Consider the following 19,506-nt stretch of genomic DNA (forward strand, 5'->3'; position numbering starts at 1 on the left):
AATAAATGTACCACTAGGTCTCAATCTGCGGCAGAGGCATCAGATAGAACATGGCAGTGCTACTTTGTTTTATCACAAACTGCCAAGAATTAACATATTCTGAGGTTAAAAAAAAAGGTGGAAAAGAAAAAGTTTAATATATCTTACAGTGATCATCCATTCTAGATTTTTCGTCAAACAGAGAAGCCAGTCCTTCCAGCTTCTTTTCTAGCCTGCTGTTAATATCACCAATCTTTTCCTCTTGTCGTTGAAATTTGGTTCTTAGAGCTGCCACTGCCTTCTGTATTTCCTGCTCATTCTCCAGAAATTCCTGTAATGACACAGAGTAGAATTTATTTTTTCTTAAAAAGAAACTGGTTTATCTTGTTTTCCCACAGCATGAATGGTCACCAGACCTGTAGCTCTGCACAAAGTTTTTCACTAACTACCCAATCCTTACATAAAAAGCGCCAAGTTTGCCTTTCTAATGGAATAACTGGTGAAAAACTATCTTAAATGATAGTTTGTTTTAATTCCTGTTCAAAGTGAAGGCCATCCCTAACTGGAAAAATATTACAAGGCTCATGAGCTGAATGTAGAACATCAACAATGTTACGAGGTACAGGGAGACCGCACAGGTTTAAGGGTTGAATATAAGACCAGCAAAAGGAACAATATAATGAAAAATTATTTTTATAGCCAGGACTTTTATGCAATGCTGGAAAACATAGGCTTAATACTTTGCCCCTCTATGACTTCAAAAAAAATTAGTGTTTTATTTGCAACATGGAATTTTATTTTTTACATGATAATTTAAATATATTTATGCAAACCAGTACAATAGAAAATTGAAATTCACCTTTTCAATAAAGCTCTCCTCTAACGATCCCTTCAGAAGAAGACCTACAACAGAGTTAACAGTTAAAATGTGGTAGATTGCTGTGCCAAAAAAAACAAGGACGAAAAGATATTCTTAAAAGTGCCACTTGTTTTTAAACAGTTGTTATCATATTACCATGAAGCACTGCTAGATCATTCAGGATTTTGACTGTTGCTGACTTGTGGTATTCTGCTTCAGAATTAATTGCAAAAATATCTTCTTTCATCTGTGCATTGCGCTGTGGAAAAAAATAATTACAACGGAACACTTGCCACAGTTTTTAACTTTTCTGAATAATTTCCAAGTGGTTTCACTGTTTTTATAGAGATCGGGAAGAATAAACTGAGTTTTAGCTTACGGAAATACAAAGGTTAATGTATTCCTATGGACACACTTTCTTTCAACAACATCATCCATTTCATCTTGTTGAACGAATTTTAACAGTTGCCAAAAATCAACACAAGCCAGCTATGTCTATGTTAGCAAATAAAAAGGATGACGATGCTGGGAACAGCTGGAGCAGTAAAGGTCGTGAGCAAACAGGGAAACTCTTCCTCACTCGCAACCCCAAAATAGGATGGACTCAATCACCTTGGACCAGCTCTACCAGTGCCCAGCTCGTACTGTCCCAGGTTTGGCTGAAATGTGTTCAGTGGCCCAGGTCAGGCACAATAAACAGCATTTCCTTGTGCAATTCAGCACTTAAAAAAAAAAAAAAAAAAATCAGAGTTTCTCAGTTTCTGTTAATGGACTGAGCATAATGAGAGGGATGTTTGTGGTGTAAGCAAGAGTTTTTTTCCTGAGGGAACAGCCTTTGTTTCCATAAGGATGTATTCAGAGCTGCAGGGTAGCGGGTACCCAGCACACACAGGCAGGCAGCTGCCCCTGCAGCAGCAGAGCTCTGGGCCTGCAGGCAGCAAACAGGGCGCAGGGTTCAGATCATCTCAGAAATTTAGTCCAAAAGGCTGCACAAATGTGGGTTTGGGTCCGGATGGCAGCCAGGTAACAGTTGGCAATAAAACCATTTTTAGGATCCTTCATGTGTTTTACAGTGAAGGAGTTTCTACTGTGCTAACAGGCCTGAAAGTTATACAGAATATTTTCAAACCCGTATATTCCAAACTGCACAGGCCTATTTTACTTCTCGCATTCACGTCAGCCCTCTTCCCGTGGCAGGAAGGCCTTTTCCTACAATCCCTGACCGAATGCTGCAGATACTCAACATTGATTATGCCTCATGGGAGATGCCCTGGCCTTGGATTTTCCTCCTTGTTTCTTTTCAAAGTAAACCCAGTCCCACACGTCCATTTAAAAGGCCAGGTTTGCCCTGTGCTGGTTGTGTTTTATCATCTTCCATGGCTAGTTCTCTGCGAAATGAAAAATTAACAGACAGCTTCCTATTGAAAAGGCACAGTGTTAAGCTTCAATATACTCACTAATTTGAACCTGCAGTTCTCAGTGTTCACAAGGTCAAGTTTCCTGTTGATCTCGTAGATGTCTCGTTCCAGCAGCTTCATACTCTCTGTGTGATTTGTCAGTTGGTCAATCGCAGCATCACGCTTCACCCGCAGTTTGCTCTTCAGCTCTAGCTGTTAATAATGAACTCTTTGCTACCAACTATCTTTAGATAGGATTTGTGTAATCAAATAAAGCAAAAAGAGTTTTTGTTATGTGGCAACTTTCATTTAAAATGTTATGGTACCCTCTGAGACAGGTATCTGTGCTCTCTTACCAATGAGGAGGAAGAGATCTAGAGGGAAGTGATTGCTCGTGGTCCACAAGAAAGGAACCAGCTGTGACGTGAAGTGCCCCACCTGCTTCAGGTCACCCCACGACAGGGGCACAACTTTTCTGTCACTGGGGGCTCAGGTGTACACAACTGCTTCATTGTGCTATTCCTGTTCTAATAAGGTTGGAGAAACAGGTCTCCCATTTCTGAACAGAGACTATTTCAGTGTTGATGTGGTATGTTCTCAGCCCCAGTCTCCCTGGATGCCTTTTCTTTACTGGGAGGAAATAAAGCTGGTGCTGGAAACTTTGCAGAAGTAGTACAGCTAAGTTTTAAGTTATTACCGTGTCCTCCTTGAGCTTCTCAGTGGTTTCGATTGACTGCTGAATGGCTCTTTTGAGTCCTGCCTCTTCATCTTGCTTTTCTACAAAGCAGAGAAAGGACTTTTATACAGTGTTAATGACTCAACATTAAACTTAAGCTGTTATAAATAGAACTAGGTACTGTCAGTAAGTTATCTGTTTATCTAATCTGGCATTTAAAAAAATACTTTGTATTTATGTTATGGCCATGTCTACAGATTCCAGTTGTTGCAAAGAGCTCAGCTTCTACTTGTTTCAGGGATCACCTGAGCCATAGGCAAAGGGCTACAGCTCGCTGGTTTTGGAAACAGCAAGAGAAAGCCCCATTATGTAGAGGAGACTTAATACTCACCTACAATTGATTTATCCAGTTCTTCACATTCCGTGTTCTTCTGTTCTGTTTCTCTCTGGGCTTCTCCCAAGCTTAGCCTGCTTGTGTTTAATTCTTGTTCTTTTTTAAGCAGATTTTCAGTTGCAGTTCTGATGTCATTCTTTAATGAAATAAATATTAATCAATAATCTATCTAGGTAGCATTTAATGTGTAAGTAATTCGGCATAACCAGAGGGGGAAAAAAAAAAAACATAACCAAAAAAAAAAAAAAAAAAGATAAGAGAATACTGGAAGTGATCCCAAAGGTCATCTTAGTCCATCTCTCTGCTGTACAGCAGAATCAATTAGACCTAAGTACCCACGACAGATGTTTGATTTGTCCTTAAAAACTCTAGTGGTAGAGATACCATGTCTCAGACAACTGATTCCAGGGTTTTACTATTTGTGTTGTCAATGCTTTCTTAGGGCCTAACCTTTTGTTAAGTTAAACCTATTCTGTTCCCTGTTATTTTTCTTGGCAAGTGGACAAGAAAACCTTATCACCTTGCTATCCACTTTTATTTATTGTTGGGTACTACCATGTCTTCTGTTAGAGTTACCAATTTTAATTGGAAAAGCTGCACATCTCTTTTTTCTGATCATCTTTACTTAGCTGCTCTTGGACCTCAAAATAACCTACACCTTCCTTAAATGAGGTGATCAATACCAGCCACTGCTCTCTAGCTGTGACCTGCCAAAAACAGGTAGAGTAGAAAACTTATATCATAAACCATTCCAGGCTATCTGCCTCTTTACACAGACTGGTTTGACAGTTGCCTCTTTCAATACTATAAATCTGTGTTGACCTATGTTCAACTTGTCAGCTTTATTCCTATTTATCACTGCCTAAACACGTCTCTTATGATGGATTTACACAGGCAACTGTTTCAACCTAAACACAAAAATACATATTTTTTTTTTACTATTACAATCTTTTTTCCCCAAAATTACTTCACCAATTCGCTAAAATAATTCTGAATTCTAGTTCTGCCCTGCAGAGCATGCTCCAACTCTAATCATGTTTGTTATCTGCAGACATGATAAGCACTCGCACTATCCTGTCACCTGAGTCATGAAGGAAATCACAGATTAATTCCAGTCTGAGATCAGATCTCCTGCAAACCAACAGGGACCATTATTCTGTTTTTTCTGTAAAGCACAGGTAACTATTATCTAGGACGATTTTCCAGCTGTTTTTGTACCTGGGATTCTTCACCTTGGCAAAGAGACAACTGAAGAGACACAATAAAGGTGTGTAAAAATCACACACCTTTAATGGAGAAGATGAGAAGACAACAGTTATTCACTGTATCTCATAACACAAGAACTGCAAAATGCCAATAAATTTTTGAGAGAGCAGGTTTGAAACAAAATAAAATTCTTGTCGTTAAATAAATTATGTGTTATAGGTTGTTATGGAGGATAAATATATATGTGAGCTGAAAGAATCAATCAATGACAGCAGAATATTGGACTAAAGATCCAGCATAGCATGTAATTCCATCAAAAGCTATTAAATGCAGACACCACTGCCATCCAAAGAAGTTCCTGACACTTCATTTGTCACAAAGATTACACAGAAAATGGTAATTCTATATTTGGCTGTTCTTAGATTACTTCTCCAAGCAGGACTATTGATCACTGCAGAAGACAGGATCCTGGTAGGACCAACATTGTGTCTTACCCAGCAAGGCTATTTTGGCAAATGAAGCTGGTTTGAGTTTCAGTCCCCTATTCTTGATGCGCACTTAAATATCATCATGAATAGCTCTGAAATGGCTTCAGTCACTTAACTACCTGAAGGTGAATTTCATTAGACTCAGAGGCTGTGAAGACATCTGATATATCTAGAAACACTTCCTAACTGGTTCGTTCCCTCTCCTTGCCCAAGATGTTACTTTTCTGATGCTGGCATTACTATACCAGGCATTTGATCCTGCTAACCCATCAGTGAAGCAAAACAAACTTAAATATTCCTTTGTCTTACCACAAATATGAAGTGCTGTCATGTTATTCCACGTCTTTTCCTATCAGCATGTCATTCTGTGGCTTGACCCGTCTCATGTTGTTGCTCTGTGCCCAGCCATAAGTGTATTTTTTCAGTCATACTAATATTCGTTTAATACAAATGTAACTACAATGCTCCTGGCTCTGAGCTGTACATCCCCCTATAACAGGGCTGCACAGACTTAGCAGCCTCGGGATCTTTGCACTCTGTTACATCAACATAGGGAAGAAGAACTATTCGTTCTTAAAGACTAAGCAGATCATTACCTAAATACCATTACAAATCTGTACATTTTAATCTTTCTCTGTCTCATTACTTAGCTTCAAAAAAAATCTGACCTCTGGGTTTAAAGAAAAAAAAAAGCCTAATTCAAAATATGTGAACCTCTCAGCAAAGTGGAATCTCAACTTGGTTAGGGCCAAAGGAACACAAGTCATGAGTTAAATGCCTTTTCATTAGAAAAATACATCTATCGTCTTTTGCTGCAATAAGTAAAAACACAGAAAGGAAGAACAGGAGCAACCTATGTAGACCAGGAGACTTGAATAACAATATTAAGAAAGAGACAAGATAATATGCAGGAAATAAAGCCATATGAAGAAATGAAGCTGCACTCAGGATGTAAAGGAACATCAGGACTCTGAATTCGCTTCTTTACAAGACATTAATGTCAAATGCTGCACTACATGTTTTTGTTCCCTCCGACTCTGAAGTCAGGTAAGTCATACCCACCCCTGTGATCAAAGACTAGAAATATCAGCAAACCTCAAAGTATGGATGTTTGGATATGCTCATGAGCTGTATTTTTTTTTAATATAATAATGGCAGAAACAGATATGTGAAGAAAGGAGAGAAACAAGGGTGATCTGAGACTTATTTCTGCAGACTACTTAGATAACATGCATCACCATGATGCTCTAGACAGAGCAGAATTAACCTGATCTGACATGACCCTTACAAAAGAATATATTCCTCTTACACAGACCATCTCCATGAGACAACATTCAGACAGAATCATTTTGCAAATAAAAATAGTGGCGAGCAAGTGCAAGAAAATGCTGAAAGCTTCTAAAGAAAAAAGCGGGAGAATAAAAACGAACTTTAATTGTTTCATCAAAATGGTAGGAAATGAAAGCAAAGCAGGAAAACAGTTAAAAAGGGAGAAAATGTTAGAGTGTGTCACTGGATGAAAAAAATTACTTTCAACCTGGCTCTATCCAGACCACAAAGGAAAATGCAACCGTCTGGTAACAGTTTAATCAGCACTATATTAGATGGGGGAAAAACTCTTAGAATTGATCATATTAAAGATGAAAAGAAAGCCAAGGTACTTTTAGCATCTCTTTTGTATATTCTGCATAGCTCAGCTGCTGGAAAGAATGAATCCAGCACAATTTATTTAGCAGTGACAGTCTCAGCCCTGATTTTTAGGGAAGCTTGAGCAGTTCCATGACCGTAACTGTCTTGCGTGATATGGGAGCATAAACTTTTCACCAGCAAAATGAGAAAGATTCTCAAGGCCTTCTGTAAATCTACCTTTCTAAGGTCAGACATACAAAGAGGATATTTCCTCCACTCCTGGTATCCAATTTATCCTCTCAAATCACTGTTGACCAAAGGTCAGACAGTTTCCCTGGGGACAGAGCATATGTTATATACCAAAGATCGGAGACGCGCTTGAAATCTTTGAAAGCTCTGCCTAGTTCGTATTCAGCATTTTGGTGTCCTATTTACTTTGGGAAAGCAAGCTCATCAGTGATTTAACGAACACTGACACTAAGTAGCCTTGGGTCATGTCTTGCACACCATCAGTCACTCCAGTAGATTTACAACCACAAAAATTCAGAGGAGAATTTGACCAGTGTCTGAAATCAAGTTGTCGTATTTCCATGAATGTTGGCCTATTTACCCCAAAATGATGAAACAAATTCTACATTAACGGGTTACACGTTGGAAGACTCACTGCAAAGCTAAATGGGATGCATCTCAGGACTGAATCTGGTCCTGCACATATTTTTCTTTTAAAATGGGAGGCGTCTCTTGTGAGAAACACCTTCACTGCATTCTTTTGACGTAGATGACCACATGTACATGAATACATATATTTACATATACATATATGGGTTTGTACTGATTCCAGTGTCTCGATCCGAGGGACTTAAATGCTTTTGACCATTAAAAAACCAAAACCACCAACCTGAAATCTAGAGAATTTTTTGAAACAATTACTGACAGATGGGTCACATTTGAGCATAGCTCCAAGGAGCATAGCTACAATGAGGAGCAACAAACACTACCAATGAATCCATCAGAAATCTTCCCAAGGTTAATAAAAAGAACAATAAAACCTACCTCCAGACATTTTATTTTGTTAGAAAAATCCTCATTATAATTCCTGTAATCATTTTCCCTCTTACTTGCTTCTTCAGTCAGGGCTTTGATTTGGTTTTCAGTCTGAAAAATCACTTTCTCAACGTCTTCAATCTCATAATGGAAAGCAAAATGAAGGTCAGTGATTTCTGAAACACATAATGCCTATGTGTACCACTAAGAAATAAGCAACTAGAGCAAAATGAGAGCAAGCTGCATTTAAAACACAACATCTGCCAAGAAAACTAATTGCTCTAAAATAGTTATTAAAAGGAATTCAGGCCAGATCATGGAATAATAGAATGGTTGAGGTTGGAAGGGATCTCTGGAGGTCATCTTGTCCAACCTCTCTGCTCAAGCAGGGCCACTTCAGAGGGAGCTGGCCGGGACCATGTCCAAATGGCTTTTGAATATCTCCAAGAATGGAGATATTTAGACCTTCATATACTGAAGAGCTTTAAATGTGATATCATGTTTAATAGCTTAAAAAAGAATTGGCCCTTGAAGGCTGGTTACTTCTTTAGGTATCAGCTTACTATGATTATGTACAGCATGAGCATATTGTAACACTGGATGTAATGCGTTATAATACCTGCTGTTTAACATACCTCCAGAAGTAGTTCAGCATGCCTTTTTTTGACAGCCTCTGTTCTTTCGTTAATTTTTCTGTTTATATTCTCCTCCTCTGAGAAAAAGAGTTTTCTTTGCACTGCTAAGTACAGTAGCTTCCATCGAAGAGTTATTCTGGTGGCAGATACACAAGCAGAAAGAAATGGAAATTGGGAGAAAAACAGGGAAGGGAAACAACACTATCAGAGGCACTGCAAGCCTAATTTAAGTGATTGGAAGACTCAAACATATATCCTGCCACTTCAGGACTACAAAGTGGTTCAGATAAAAGTCTGGGATACTGTCAAAATCTAGGAGAGATGCATGAAAAGACATGAAAACCTTTTAAAGTGCCTCTCTCTTTGTACTGAACATGGAGGAGGAGCATTAAGGTGGCTAATCTCACTTATGTGCCTCTGTTATGTCCTCAAAATTTGTATAAATCTGGACCAAATAATCTCTTTAATTTAGTTTAGCAAATTGGAAGGGACAATATTTCACAGTCATAAAACCCTAGGGTTTGTAAACTCTGAAAAGGATAAAAGACAACCCGATACAAAATGAAAAAAGCGCTAGCTGTCTATGTGAAAATGCAGACTGGAAGTCAGAAAATACTATTCTCAGTCATCAAAAGAATAAGGTTTTAGAATGACCTCTTCCTGAGTGTAAGTAGAGGAAGCAGCAATGGCTTTTTTGGATTGAGCATGGTTATTTTTTTAAGAGAAAATTATGATGTAATATTCAGGGGAGAACCAGCCTGGACTAGATGACCAAGAAATCTCCAGTTCTCTTTGCACCTTATATGGCAGAATAATCAAACAAGAAGTCAGAGCTGCAGAGTTAGTCTGTAGTAGCTGAGCAGACAATGGGTTTATTTTGAAGAGTTTCCTATCAACTGTAGGGGTCTAAGTACATTCCTGAATCCACTTTCTTTCTTGCCATTAATAAGAAGGAGGTAAAGATCCCATTAGAGTTCTCACAGAGAAGGAGACATTCATGGAAGTAAAACAAAAGTAAAACAAAAAAACCTGTCAAGTACATAGGTGTTAATGCCCTGACAAGAAGGTATCTCCATTTTGGTGTAGAATGATAGCACCTCAGAACCAAACACATAAAGCTGAGTTCTGACAAACAGTATGAACAGAACCCCAAGAGCTTCAGTTAAAATCTGGGAGTTGCTGAAAAACCCCAAATTAACAGGAAAGCTTTATATCACTCTCACTTTAACTCCAGCTACAACAGTTTTGATTTATCCAACTCAAGGCTTTTTCTATAGGTACCTCACACCACTCTGGGTAGATATGTGTGCGTATATGAAGAGTGATACAAACTACGTCACGGCAGATGTGTTGAATATAGATAAAATAACCCTGAGTCTTTTTGTGAGCTTTGTGTAACATGCTCCTTACAATTCCCCCTAACAGTTTCATAAAAAGACCGATCCAGTAGAAGACACTGCTTAACTAATGAAAAATATCTAAGTTCAAAGAAAAAAGATAAAATACCTGAAAATGCAAGGATATTTCATTTGTACTAAGTCTGTCAACAGATTTACCTATAAGACAGCTGGAACCCCAGACCCCACCAGCCCGAGGACCTGATTTTGAAAGGTGCTCAGCACACAAAGCTCCCACACATCCTCACTGGGACTGTGGGTGCTCGATACTGCAGGGAACTGAGACACTTTTTTCCTATTGAATTCAATGGCAAAGTTCTCATTGAGCTCAAAGGTGCAGGATCACCTGTCAATGAACATTAACTGAAATCAATTAAATAAATTACCCCCAACCCTGTTTCAGAGTTTACATAAGTGTCCATATCCTAGGAAAACCCTAAATAGCTTATAAAATAAAGTAGAACATTCAGTGTCATAAAGTCTTAAAAGCTACTTGTACAGTCAGATCAGTGGGTCTCACCACTTGGCAGCATAACAATTATATTCAAATGAAACCATGAATATATTTGAGGAGATGCCCTTTTATTTGCCATTATATCACTGAATATTTACATAATAAGGCTTTGGGTTTATATCTCTGACATGATAGCAGTAACAAGATGCAGTAATTAATTAAATTGCTGCTTTGTTTTCAAGATACAATGCACACTTTCTCATTTCTCCTACCTCATCTTATTTTCTGTCTTCAAATCTTCTGTTAGAGATGCAAGCTTTTCTGCACAGGTCTTCCTCATATTTCTGGGGAGAAAAAAGATAAACTTTCAGAAATATGAGGAAGATTTGGAGAGTGAATGAAACCTGACAGACTTCATTTGAAATTGGCTGTTAAAAAAATAATCAGTCTTGTAAAGTGAATGCTGAGATTCTGAATCCATTGCAGACTACTTTTAGAGAAAATAAAAATTAACAAGAGATCTTAATTTTGGTTTCTGGTTTGGTGGCCCTGTAAAGTGACTGAGAGGTCTGTGTGATGTACATCAAAATTAAATTATTTTGGGTCTGATGTAGAGGGATGTTGTGAAGCCAGTGAAAGTTCACAGAACAAGATAATTATGCACAAACATACAATAACAGCCTAGGAGAGGACAGGGATAGGAACAGAGAAATGGAGACTTCTCAATCGGTTTTTCTAAGAGGTCAGAGCTGTGATGCATTTTGAACAGTTCCATGTAGCCTGGTTTAAAAGTCTGACATTAAGAGCTGATTGACTCTGGCAGGATGCTCTTACAACCCTTTCCTTTACTATCATCAGTGTAGATATCCAATTAGCATCACAATACTACGTGATGTTTATTTCACCCCATTATCTTGTTAACTTAGTTTTATACAGTAGGCTTCACTGCACTTCATTACAACGTCTCCTGTTTAGCAGTGCATGGCTACCTCCTTTTTATCAGTGTGTGGCTACCTTGTTGTCTTATTTTTTGCACATTACCCACATTTACATGGCAACTATATCTCCTTTGTCAGGAAAGATGCAGACACTGCTTCTATCAAGACAGAAATGTACTTATTTTCCAAATAAATGTATTGTATGTTTTATTCTTCTGTATTAAAAGGGAGGTGAGCAATTATTTTCTTACATTGTTATAATTATATCCATAAGTATGGCAACTCCATATTAACAAAACATTCCTTAGGACGATTTTGGTAGCAGGAAGACCCAAGGAGCGTAGCCCCTTCAGTGCCACACTGTGAAAATGTTGCACAGAACCAGCACAACTGGTGTCACTCGAAACATAGAGTGTGTGTAAATATTTGGCTCTACTACATTTGGGGGACACATGACTAATTGGTTGAATCTTTTAACTTTCTCTTGCAAAGGATGACACTCCAGCAGAGACAAAAAGAAGAGCACTCTCTTTTGTTGGGATTATCATTCTTACACGACAGCATTTGATTATTAATGTACAATATAAGGCCTTGATCTCCTGATTTTCTAGCAAACAGGTGAACTGGGTCCAATGCAGGACCTTTTTTCAGAGCACTTCTGTGCACACAGCAAATCTTTGCTTACTTAGATTTATCTGAGTGAAAGCAGATTTTCTCACATACCACCATAAAAGGGTAGCGGCTTGGTCCAAGACCTGGTACCGCAGTCTGGAGTTCACAGTCGCATCTGTTTGTAAAATTTGATGTTCTGCACTGCTTCAATATCCTTCATTATTTGTGTGTTCATTTCTTGGTGATAAGAAACTGCAGATTAAATGAGGGTAACCTCTTTGTTGTATGAAGTTCCATACTAGCCTACTAGCACAGTTTATAAACCCATTTAACTTCCCTATTGAATGTTTCATCTCAGAATCTCTTAAACCAGTTGAACTCCTGAGTAAATGGCACTGATACCATTTATTATTATCAATATTGAAAGATTACATACAGTAGTCTGGCTTCAAGATTTTCGATTTTCTTCTCTAGGTTTTTCTCTTTCATCATCTGATCTTCTAGAAGTTGAAGCTTTCCGTTCAATGAAGCAAATAATTCCCCCAGTCTACCAAAAGAAAAAAGAAATGTTAGATATTTCTAAAAAACATGCTGTCACTATGTAGCAAGAAAAGCCTTGGTCATAAAATCACAAACTTAAAAAAATCTGTATTCAAAAGCTGACAGCTAAAACCTACTTTGCCACCACCTCATCTTTTTTTATAGCCCAGTCTCGTTCTTCTTCCAGTAATTGTTCATACTTTTGGTGCGCAGCTTCATTTTCTAACCTAAGTTTTTTATTCAAGCATTTAGCATTGTGTAGATCCTCCTTAGTCTAGAAATAAAAAAAACACAGATGTTATGTTAATATTTCTGTTTTCCCTTATAATAACATTCTATACTGCTACAGTGCCTTTCACCAAAAAAATCTTGGAGAACCTTAAAATGAATCAAGATTCACAGCATGTATGTAGTTAATATATATGGATATCAGGTCAGGATCATGGTTCTGGATCTTCATTTCCATGGCCTCATTCAAACCTGGCACTCTAAAACAGCCTGCAAGCTGTGTGCTGCTCCCAACACACGGTACCTTGCTCCAGCTGGAGGTATCAACTTCCACTGTGTGGACGACAAAGAGTGATAAAAGTGGGAATCAGGAAGGCTTGATGATGAAGGAACAGAGGGATGATGAGCATGCAGTTTCATGGTGGAAGGAAGTAGGAATCATGGGTCCTGGCTGAAAGAGGCAAGGGCAGGAAGATGGAAAAGAAAAAGGAATCAGGAAAATGATGATTGGGGTCCTGGCTTTTGATGGCAAGAATGCAGTAGAAGAGCAGGTGGGGAGAATGTGGCTCCCACCTAGTGCTGTCTAATGTCAGTGTGGCAGAGTTTTTAATGGACCACCACCTCGTCCAGCGCAGAGCCACAAGGATGATTAAGGGAGTGGAGCATCTCCCATATGAGGAAAGGCTGGAGAAGCCGGGTCCCTTTAGCTTGGAGGAGACTGAGGGGCGACCTCATTAATGTTTATAAAGGGTGAGTGTCATGAGGATGGAGCCAGGCTCTTCTGGGTGACAACCAATGATAAGACAAGGGGTAATGTGTATAAACTGGAACACAGGAGGTTCCATTTAAATTTGAGAAGAAACTTCTTCTCAGTGAGGGTGACAGAGCCTGGAATAGGCTGCCCAGGGAGGTTGTGGAGTCTCCTTCTCTGGAGACATTCAAACCCGCCTGGACACCTTCCTGTGTAACCTCATCTGAGTGTTCCTGCTCCAGTGGGGGGATTGGACTGGATGAGCTTTTGAGGTCCCTTCTGACCCCTGACATTCTGTGATTCTGTGATTGTTTGACGTGAACACCTCTGGAGAGGAAGTTATGAACGTAACTAGGAAACCACTCCCTGCCAGATGTGTGTCTACATAACAGCAATGATCTTGGGGAGTTGGCATTCCTTCGCAGGTTCAGCAGATGGAGTGCCACCACTAGTTAGCTTTTCTCCAAATGCAATAAAAATTAATAATAATGCAAAAAAGCATGGAGCAAGTCAGCAAGAATGACTATGAAAACTGCACACTCAGCTTCCCAGACCAGGAGCCCAGCCTCATTCTTGTTAACAAATCTCCCCACAATCCTCCTTATGTACATCTGTCTGCCCCATTCTCTTATTGCACATACACTCCCTCCCAAAACAACATCCTAATCTCATAACCCTCTATTCCCTTGCACCCCAGCTCACAAGACCATACCCTCAAACTCACCCCACCTTAAATCTTTCAACACCAGCCCATGGTCTCAGTTGAAGAGCAGATCTTGCCCTTACCTCCAGCACTACCAAGTCCAAGTAGAGTGGAAGGCAAAAGCCACATGTCCTGCAAATATTTGTGCCCCTTTTCCCTGATCACACTCATCAAGCACAGAGGCACAGGCAAATCAAAGCACCTACTTCACAGGTTACACTTTGTGCAGGCCTGTTTCCATTGACTGTCTCAACAAGACAAGGCCTAGTAAAAGCTCTAAGCTAGAATAAAAATATCTCTCTTACCTTTTGAAGTTCCTTATCGAAATCCTCCTTTTCTTGGGCATATTTTGATTGTAAACGAAATAACTCAGACTCAAGCTGAATTCTATTAAATAAAGCCAATGTAGACATATTTAGGAGTGTTATTAACAAAAAAAAAATTAAAAATTATACATTCTTATTCTCAGGCCCCTAACTGCGAATGCCTGCATACGCTTGAGCTCTATTCCATTCAGATATCCTTATTCATTACTTCCCTCTAATATACCCGGTGAGAATAAAACCTGCAAAGAAGGTAATGACACAGAGATCTAGCAGGCTTTCTACTGCAAGAGCTTAAAATACAAGACAAGGAAGGCTCGTGGGGAGAGGCAATTTTTTCTATAGACAAACTGATAGTACACAAGGAGAAAGCAGATAGGCTTTCAGGTAGGTAAGTCCTACCAGCAACAGGTCTACAGGTTAAAATGAGAAAATTTGAGCATAGATTATTCTTCTTGCTTCTGATGGACATTATGTGTTTGTATGTTTTACAGGATATAGTCAGAACAAGGGATACTCTCTTTTTCTACCTTCTATACAAACCAAGAGTCATGCAAGGAGCATAAGCCTCCCTAAGGAAGTGTTTGAAAAAAGAAATCTGATACAGAGGAGCAGAAAGTATAAAAAAGAGAGGAAGATAAAGCCATAGGATCCTAGTAGTTTCGTAGCAAACAAATACAAGAGCAGAAAACCATACTACCAGGCTTTGAGAGTATGTGCCAAACACTTTGAAGGAAAAAATACATTGACCAGTTCTTTTCTTTGACTCAACTGCCTAACTCAGCTGTTACATCAGATAGTAGAGTGAGTTATGAAGTACAAACACTCTAGAATAAATAAAGACATCCACAACACTGAGCAGCTATAAAAATGCAGCACAAAAAGAACAGAAAGACAATGTTTCTGTTACCCTCAGGCTATGAAATTCCCTATAGCCCACAGGCCTGTGGCCATCACCAGGTCGTAACTACTTAGACTCTTGAAACATAAGTATGGTCAGCGTGAATATTCCTACTGAAGTTAATACTAAGGAGAGTAACATAAGCAATTTATAACTGCCTACGGGATCAAGGGCCATGGCCGGATGCAGGCTGCAGCTCATTTTTTACAGTAATTACATTGTTAATTAATGGCAACATCAATTTCTTGAAGACATTAATGGATTAGTTCTGCCATCAAGAAAAATAGTAGAGTTTGGAGCAATAATTTTACCCAAGTTTCCAAGAACTCATATTTTGTTCTTTGTAGGGATTCTTAGCTCAGCTTGTAGAGGGAAATGGGTTCAGACAAGAGGTTGGAATCACCAGGAATAGTCTCATTTTTTTTTCCTATCACTTCAGTCATATAACCCTTCAGAAGGCCTCTGGCTGAGTCAGAAGAGAAGCAGCTATGGAGTAGCCTGGGTAATGCTAAATTGAAGATCTCCACATTGAGCTCCATGGGTGTAACATAGACAAGCCCATGGAATGATATTTGGATTATTTTGCTTATTCACATCATTTGCAATGTTTTGCATCTCAGCTAACATACCGAAGCAAATTTGCCACAGCAAATTAAGTATTCCAGCTCATAGGATGATGATAGCACATACAGTGACTGACTTTCCTACCGTGCATATTGTTAGAATAGCAGTATAACTCTAGTCCAAAGGGCACTGTTCATGAACATTTGTTCCCTGACAGCTAATTTAGATTAACTCCAGTTGTCCTCCAAATCTTTACTGTATGCCCACTGAAGTCAATAGAAAGATTACTATTACAGAATTCACATACTTTATAGAATTTGGCTGGTTCTTCTTAAATATTGGGGGAAAAATATTTTTCTTGAATTATTCTTCTTAAATATTGGAGAAAGAATTCCTCAGATAACACTGATTAGTTTAGCAAAAGATCAAATCAAATGGTCTAATAATTCTTACTTCTTTTCTGAGAGCACCAGCATGTTTTTCTTTTCAAATTCCAGGTTTTTTTCCAGTTTATTGCTTTTTTCTTTCAGTTTTGCAATGCGAATTTCCTCATTAGCTACAGCCTATAAAAAATATAACAACGTTAAAACATATGAAATTTCCAAAACAGTAGATAATTAATCCCTTTACTGCCACTGTTCTTTTTTTTTTTTAATGTTTCATAACATCTGCATTAGACTCTATTATTTTCTAGCCACTCTGAGATTTCACAGTCAAAATTACTAGAGTCTGCAAAGAGAGAATACTGAAGAAACAGCAGTTAAGGCTGTACTTACTGTATTTAATCACTAAAAGAGTAAAATAAAAAAAAGTCAGTGCCAGCTGGTAATGAAAAGAAACTTTAAAAAATTAACCTATGAAACTTGTCATTTAAGGGAACCTCACTGCAGAGTTAGCTCAGGTAGAATTCTGGAATTTTTACTAACACGATACATGATTTTTACAGGAAGGCAGCTGTGCTTCTAAGAGAAGTTGGCCAGACTGGGCAGAAAATGATGTTTTACATCTATGTGACAGATGCATTCGGTGCCCCCCAGTCAAATTAATTTGACTCAACTCATTACAAAAGTATTACTTTTGCAATAGGGTTGCTTGCAGTAGTACTGAAGCAACTCAGCAGATGTTAAACTGAATGCACATAGTTTGAGTTAACTTTGCAAGAAATCAGAAAAAGAAAGATGAGGATGCTGGTTTTTCCTTACTTTTCTCTAATAAGTTATCCCTGCAAAAAAGGGAAAAGAAGTTCTAGAGTAGGCAAGGTTGAACTGGAAACCAGTATTGAGTAGGTGGCAGACAGAAAAAGCCTGATTGTCTTCTAGCCCTATTAGTTTTGACTTTCCACATCCTGAACCGCCTTAAAATTGTCACATCCACCAGTGTGGAGTTAGTTACACTGCTGAATGCATTCCCAGCACAATACAGTATCCTTGCTTATTTTAGTTTCTACATCACTTTTCCAGTACAAACTCATAATATCTTCACAGAGTCATCTTTTCTAAATTTCTTCCCATTTCTTCCCCCTATGTCATAGTTTGCATCTGCTAAATAGCTGTTGACTATCATTTCTCTTTTTCAGCTAGTTCTCCAAATAGCTCCACCAGAGGCATCTGCTGGACTGGGATCCCAATCATCCTTTCACTGACTTGTTTTAATATTCCCTCCGAGAATGTCCTGATAATTAGATTGACTAGCACAGAGTAGTCAACTGGTTCATTAAGCTGGTAGAAAGAGTCTATATGGACCTTCTGTTTTTGAAAGTGACTTTCTAACTAACTAAGAGTTAATAACAACAGTCAATTAGACATCATGCAAGCTTATTTTTCTTCTTAAAAGCCAGAAACTGCATTTCTCCATAAATTCCCCTCACTTTGCCAAATTATGAAATTGAATTTTCATCTTTGTAATAAAGAACCAGAACAATTTTGTGTATAACTTACTGTTGAATTCCGACTTATCAAATGCTGTAGGTCCAAAAATTTTACATTCAGGTTTTCAAATTCACGCTTTTTCTTGGAAGTTTCTGCTTGCTGAGTATCACGGATTATTTTCATTTCTCTCTTCTACATTAAAAATAAAACAATTAATTGAGCAATGTACTGTGCATTGTTTGAAAATTTGTATCAAAACATCTGAAGCCTTCCAAAATTAAATGAGCACAAAAGTTACACTGGAAGAAAACAGTTTTCTGCAAAGCCACAATTATGTACCAAATTACCAAATTCCATAAGAAAAGGAAACAATAGCTAATTATTATAACATGCAAATTAGGACCTGATCTGTCAAAATTTCATGTGATTTTATTCCAGTGTAGGAACCTGATTATACCATATTTTCTACTAGAAAGTTTTCTTTTAATCCGTTCATCCATTTTTATGTTGTTGTTCAGGAAGGATATCAAATATACACAACTGAAAGTAGGGCAGAACATAAATACCAGTACAACCTTACCTCAGAGCTTGCTGGAAAATATAGGTATTTTTATTTTAAGCAGTTTGCCTGGAAGGGTTGAATTCCCAGTATATGATTATTTGTCCCACGGTCAGTAAGAAGCACCAATACAGACATAAAATTCTGAGATGTGCTGCTAGAAAATTAATTTCATAAACCATGCGATTTTGATATGTGCCTGTTTGGCTGCATGTATGTGTATATACATATACACACACACACACATATAAGGATGTGTATACAGAAGACAGAACAGCCTGTGTGCACCCAGTGTCAAGAGAGTCACTTTTCTGTTTGTGCTGCAGTGGAGACATATGTGAGCTCCAGATGAGAAAGCAAAATACATCTGGAGTAAATTCTAAGGTAATTTCATTTTTGGCGCTGTATAACTATCTGTAAAACTGTGAAGTACATTTACCTTTTTATCACATTCTTCTATCTCTTTCTCAAGTTTACTTATTTTTTCCGGTATTTGTTCTTGCAATTCTGATAATGCTGCCTTTGCCTCGATTATTTCTTTTTCGGTATCTCTTATTTTATCACAAGTTTCAATTAAGAGAACATTTGTGTTAATTTTCATTGTTATCTTTTCATTCAGTGAGTCTACTCTTTCTTTATACTGTTTCCGCAAGTATTCCAGCTCCTCACTGAAAAAGAAAAAAAAAGAGATGATATTTCCTACTATTCATTCCTACTATTCCTACTATTCATTTCTTACTATTCATTATGACTTTGTTCAGAAGTTTGTTGAAATGAATACTTGCCAATCTATACATTAATTCAGTCTGCTATAGCACTATATATTATAATATCAAGCGTGACATGTGGCGGTACCTGTGATGAAGACCATCTAAGGCCTTGCATTCCAATGAAACGGCTTTCAGTTATTTGTATTTTAACTCTTTCAAAGTTTTTTTTTTTCTGATGTGATTATTTTTCCCCAACTTTCATTAAAAATGGGAGGGCTGCTTGCAAACTCTGAAAGAACAAAGAAAGCAGGCTTCCCCAAAGAAAATGCATTGTGGTTTATTTTTGAATAGCTCTAGCAGCATGGCAGAAGGTGACAGTAACACAAAATCCAGCAGAGAGAAAACAAGTATCTCCCAAATATCTTGGGGTAACTCAGAGGAAGATGGATCTCTAGCACAGTTACCAATTCGGAGTTCTTTCCACAGTTCTTTTGTTATTTTTTTTAACTGAAAATTATGATTTTTTTCTGTCGTGGTTCCTTAACATTAATTGTTGAAAGAGAAAACTCTCCCTGCCAGAGTGGGAAGCAAAGCTCCAGACAGTTTTCCCTAAGAGAGCTTATCAGAGCTATGGCGGGCAGGCAGCAGCAG

At 38.2% G+C, this 19,506-nt stretch overlaps 1 protein-coding gene across 1 annotated transcript; it reads right to left on the reverse strand.

Moving 5' to 3' along the window:
- Positions 1-133: 133 nt before the first annotated feature.
- On the reverse strand, positions 134-18,746 carry LOC135989481 (cingulin-like). The gene is made up of 15 exons (XM_065636346.1): positions 18,585-18,746; positions 17,656-17,778; positions 16,172-16,281; positions 14,236-14,317; positions 12,386-12,522; positions 12,145-12,255; positions 10,431-10,502; positions 8,308-8,443; positions 7,682-7,813; positions 3,303-3,441; positions 2,933-3,012; positions 2,296-2,448; positions 995-1,097; positions 839-882; positions 134-310 (listed from the first exon to the last, which is right to left on the reverse strand). The coding sequence occupies exons 1-15, from the start codon at positions 18,744-18,746 to the stop codon at positions 134-136; spliced, it is 1,761 nt and encodes a 586-aa protein (XP_065492418.1).
- Positions 18,747-19,506: the final 760 nt, after the last annotated feature.

The sequence above is a fragment of the Caloenas nicobarica genome, chromosome 5, assembly GCF_036013445.1.
Source record: "Caloenas nicobarica isolate bCalNic1 chromosome 5, bCalNic1.hap1, whole genome shotgun sequence".
Lineage (NCBI taxonomy): Eukaryota > Metazoa > Chordata > Aves > Columbiformes > Columbidae > Caloenas > Caloenas nicobarica.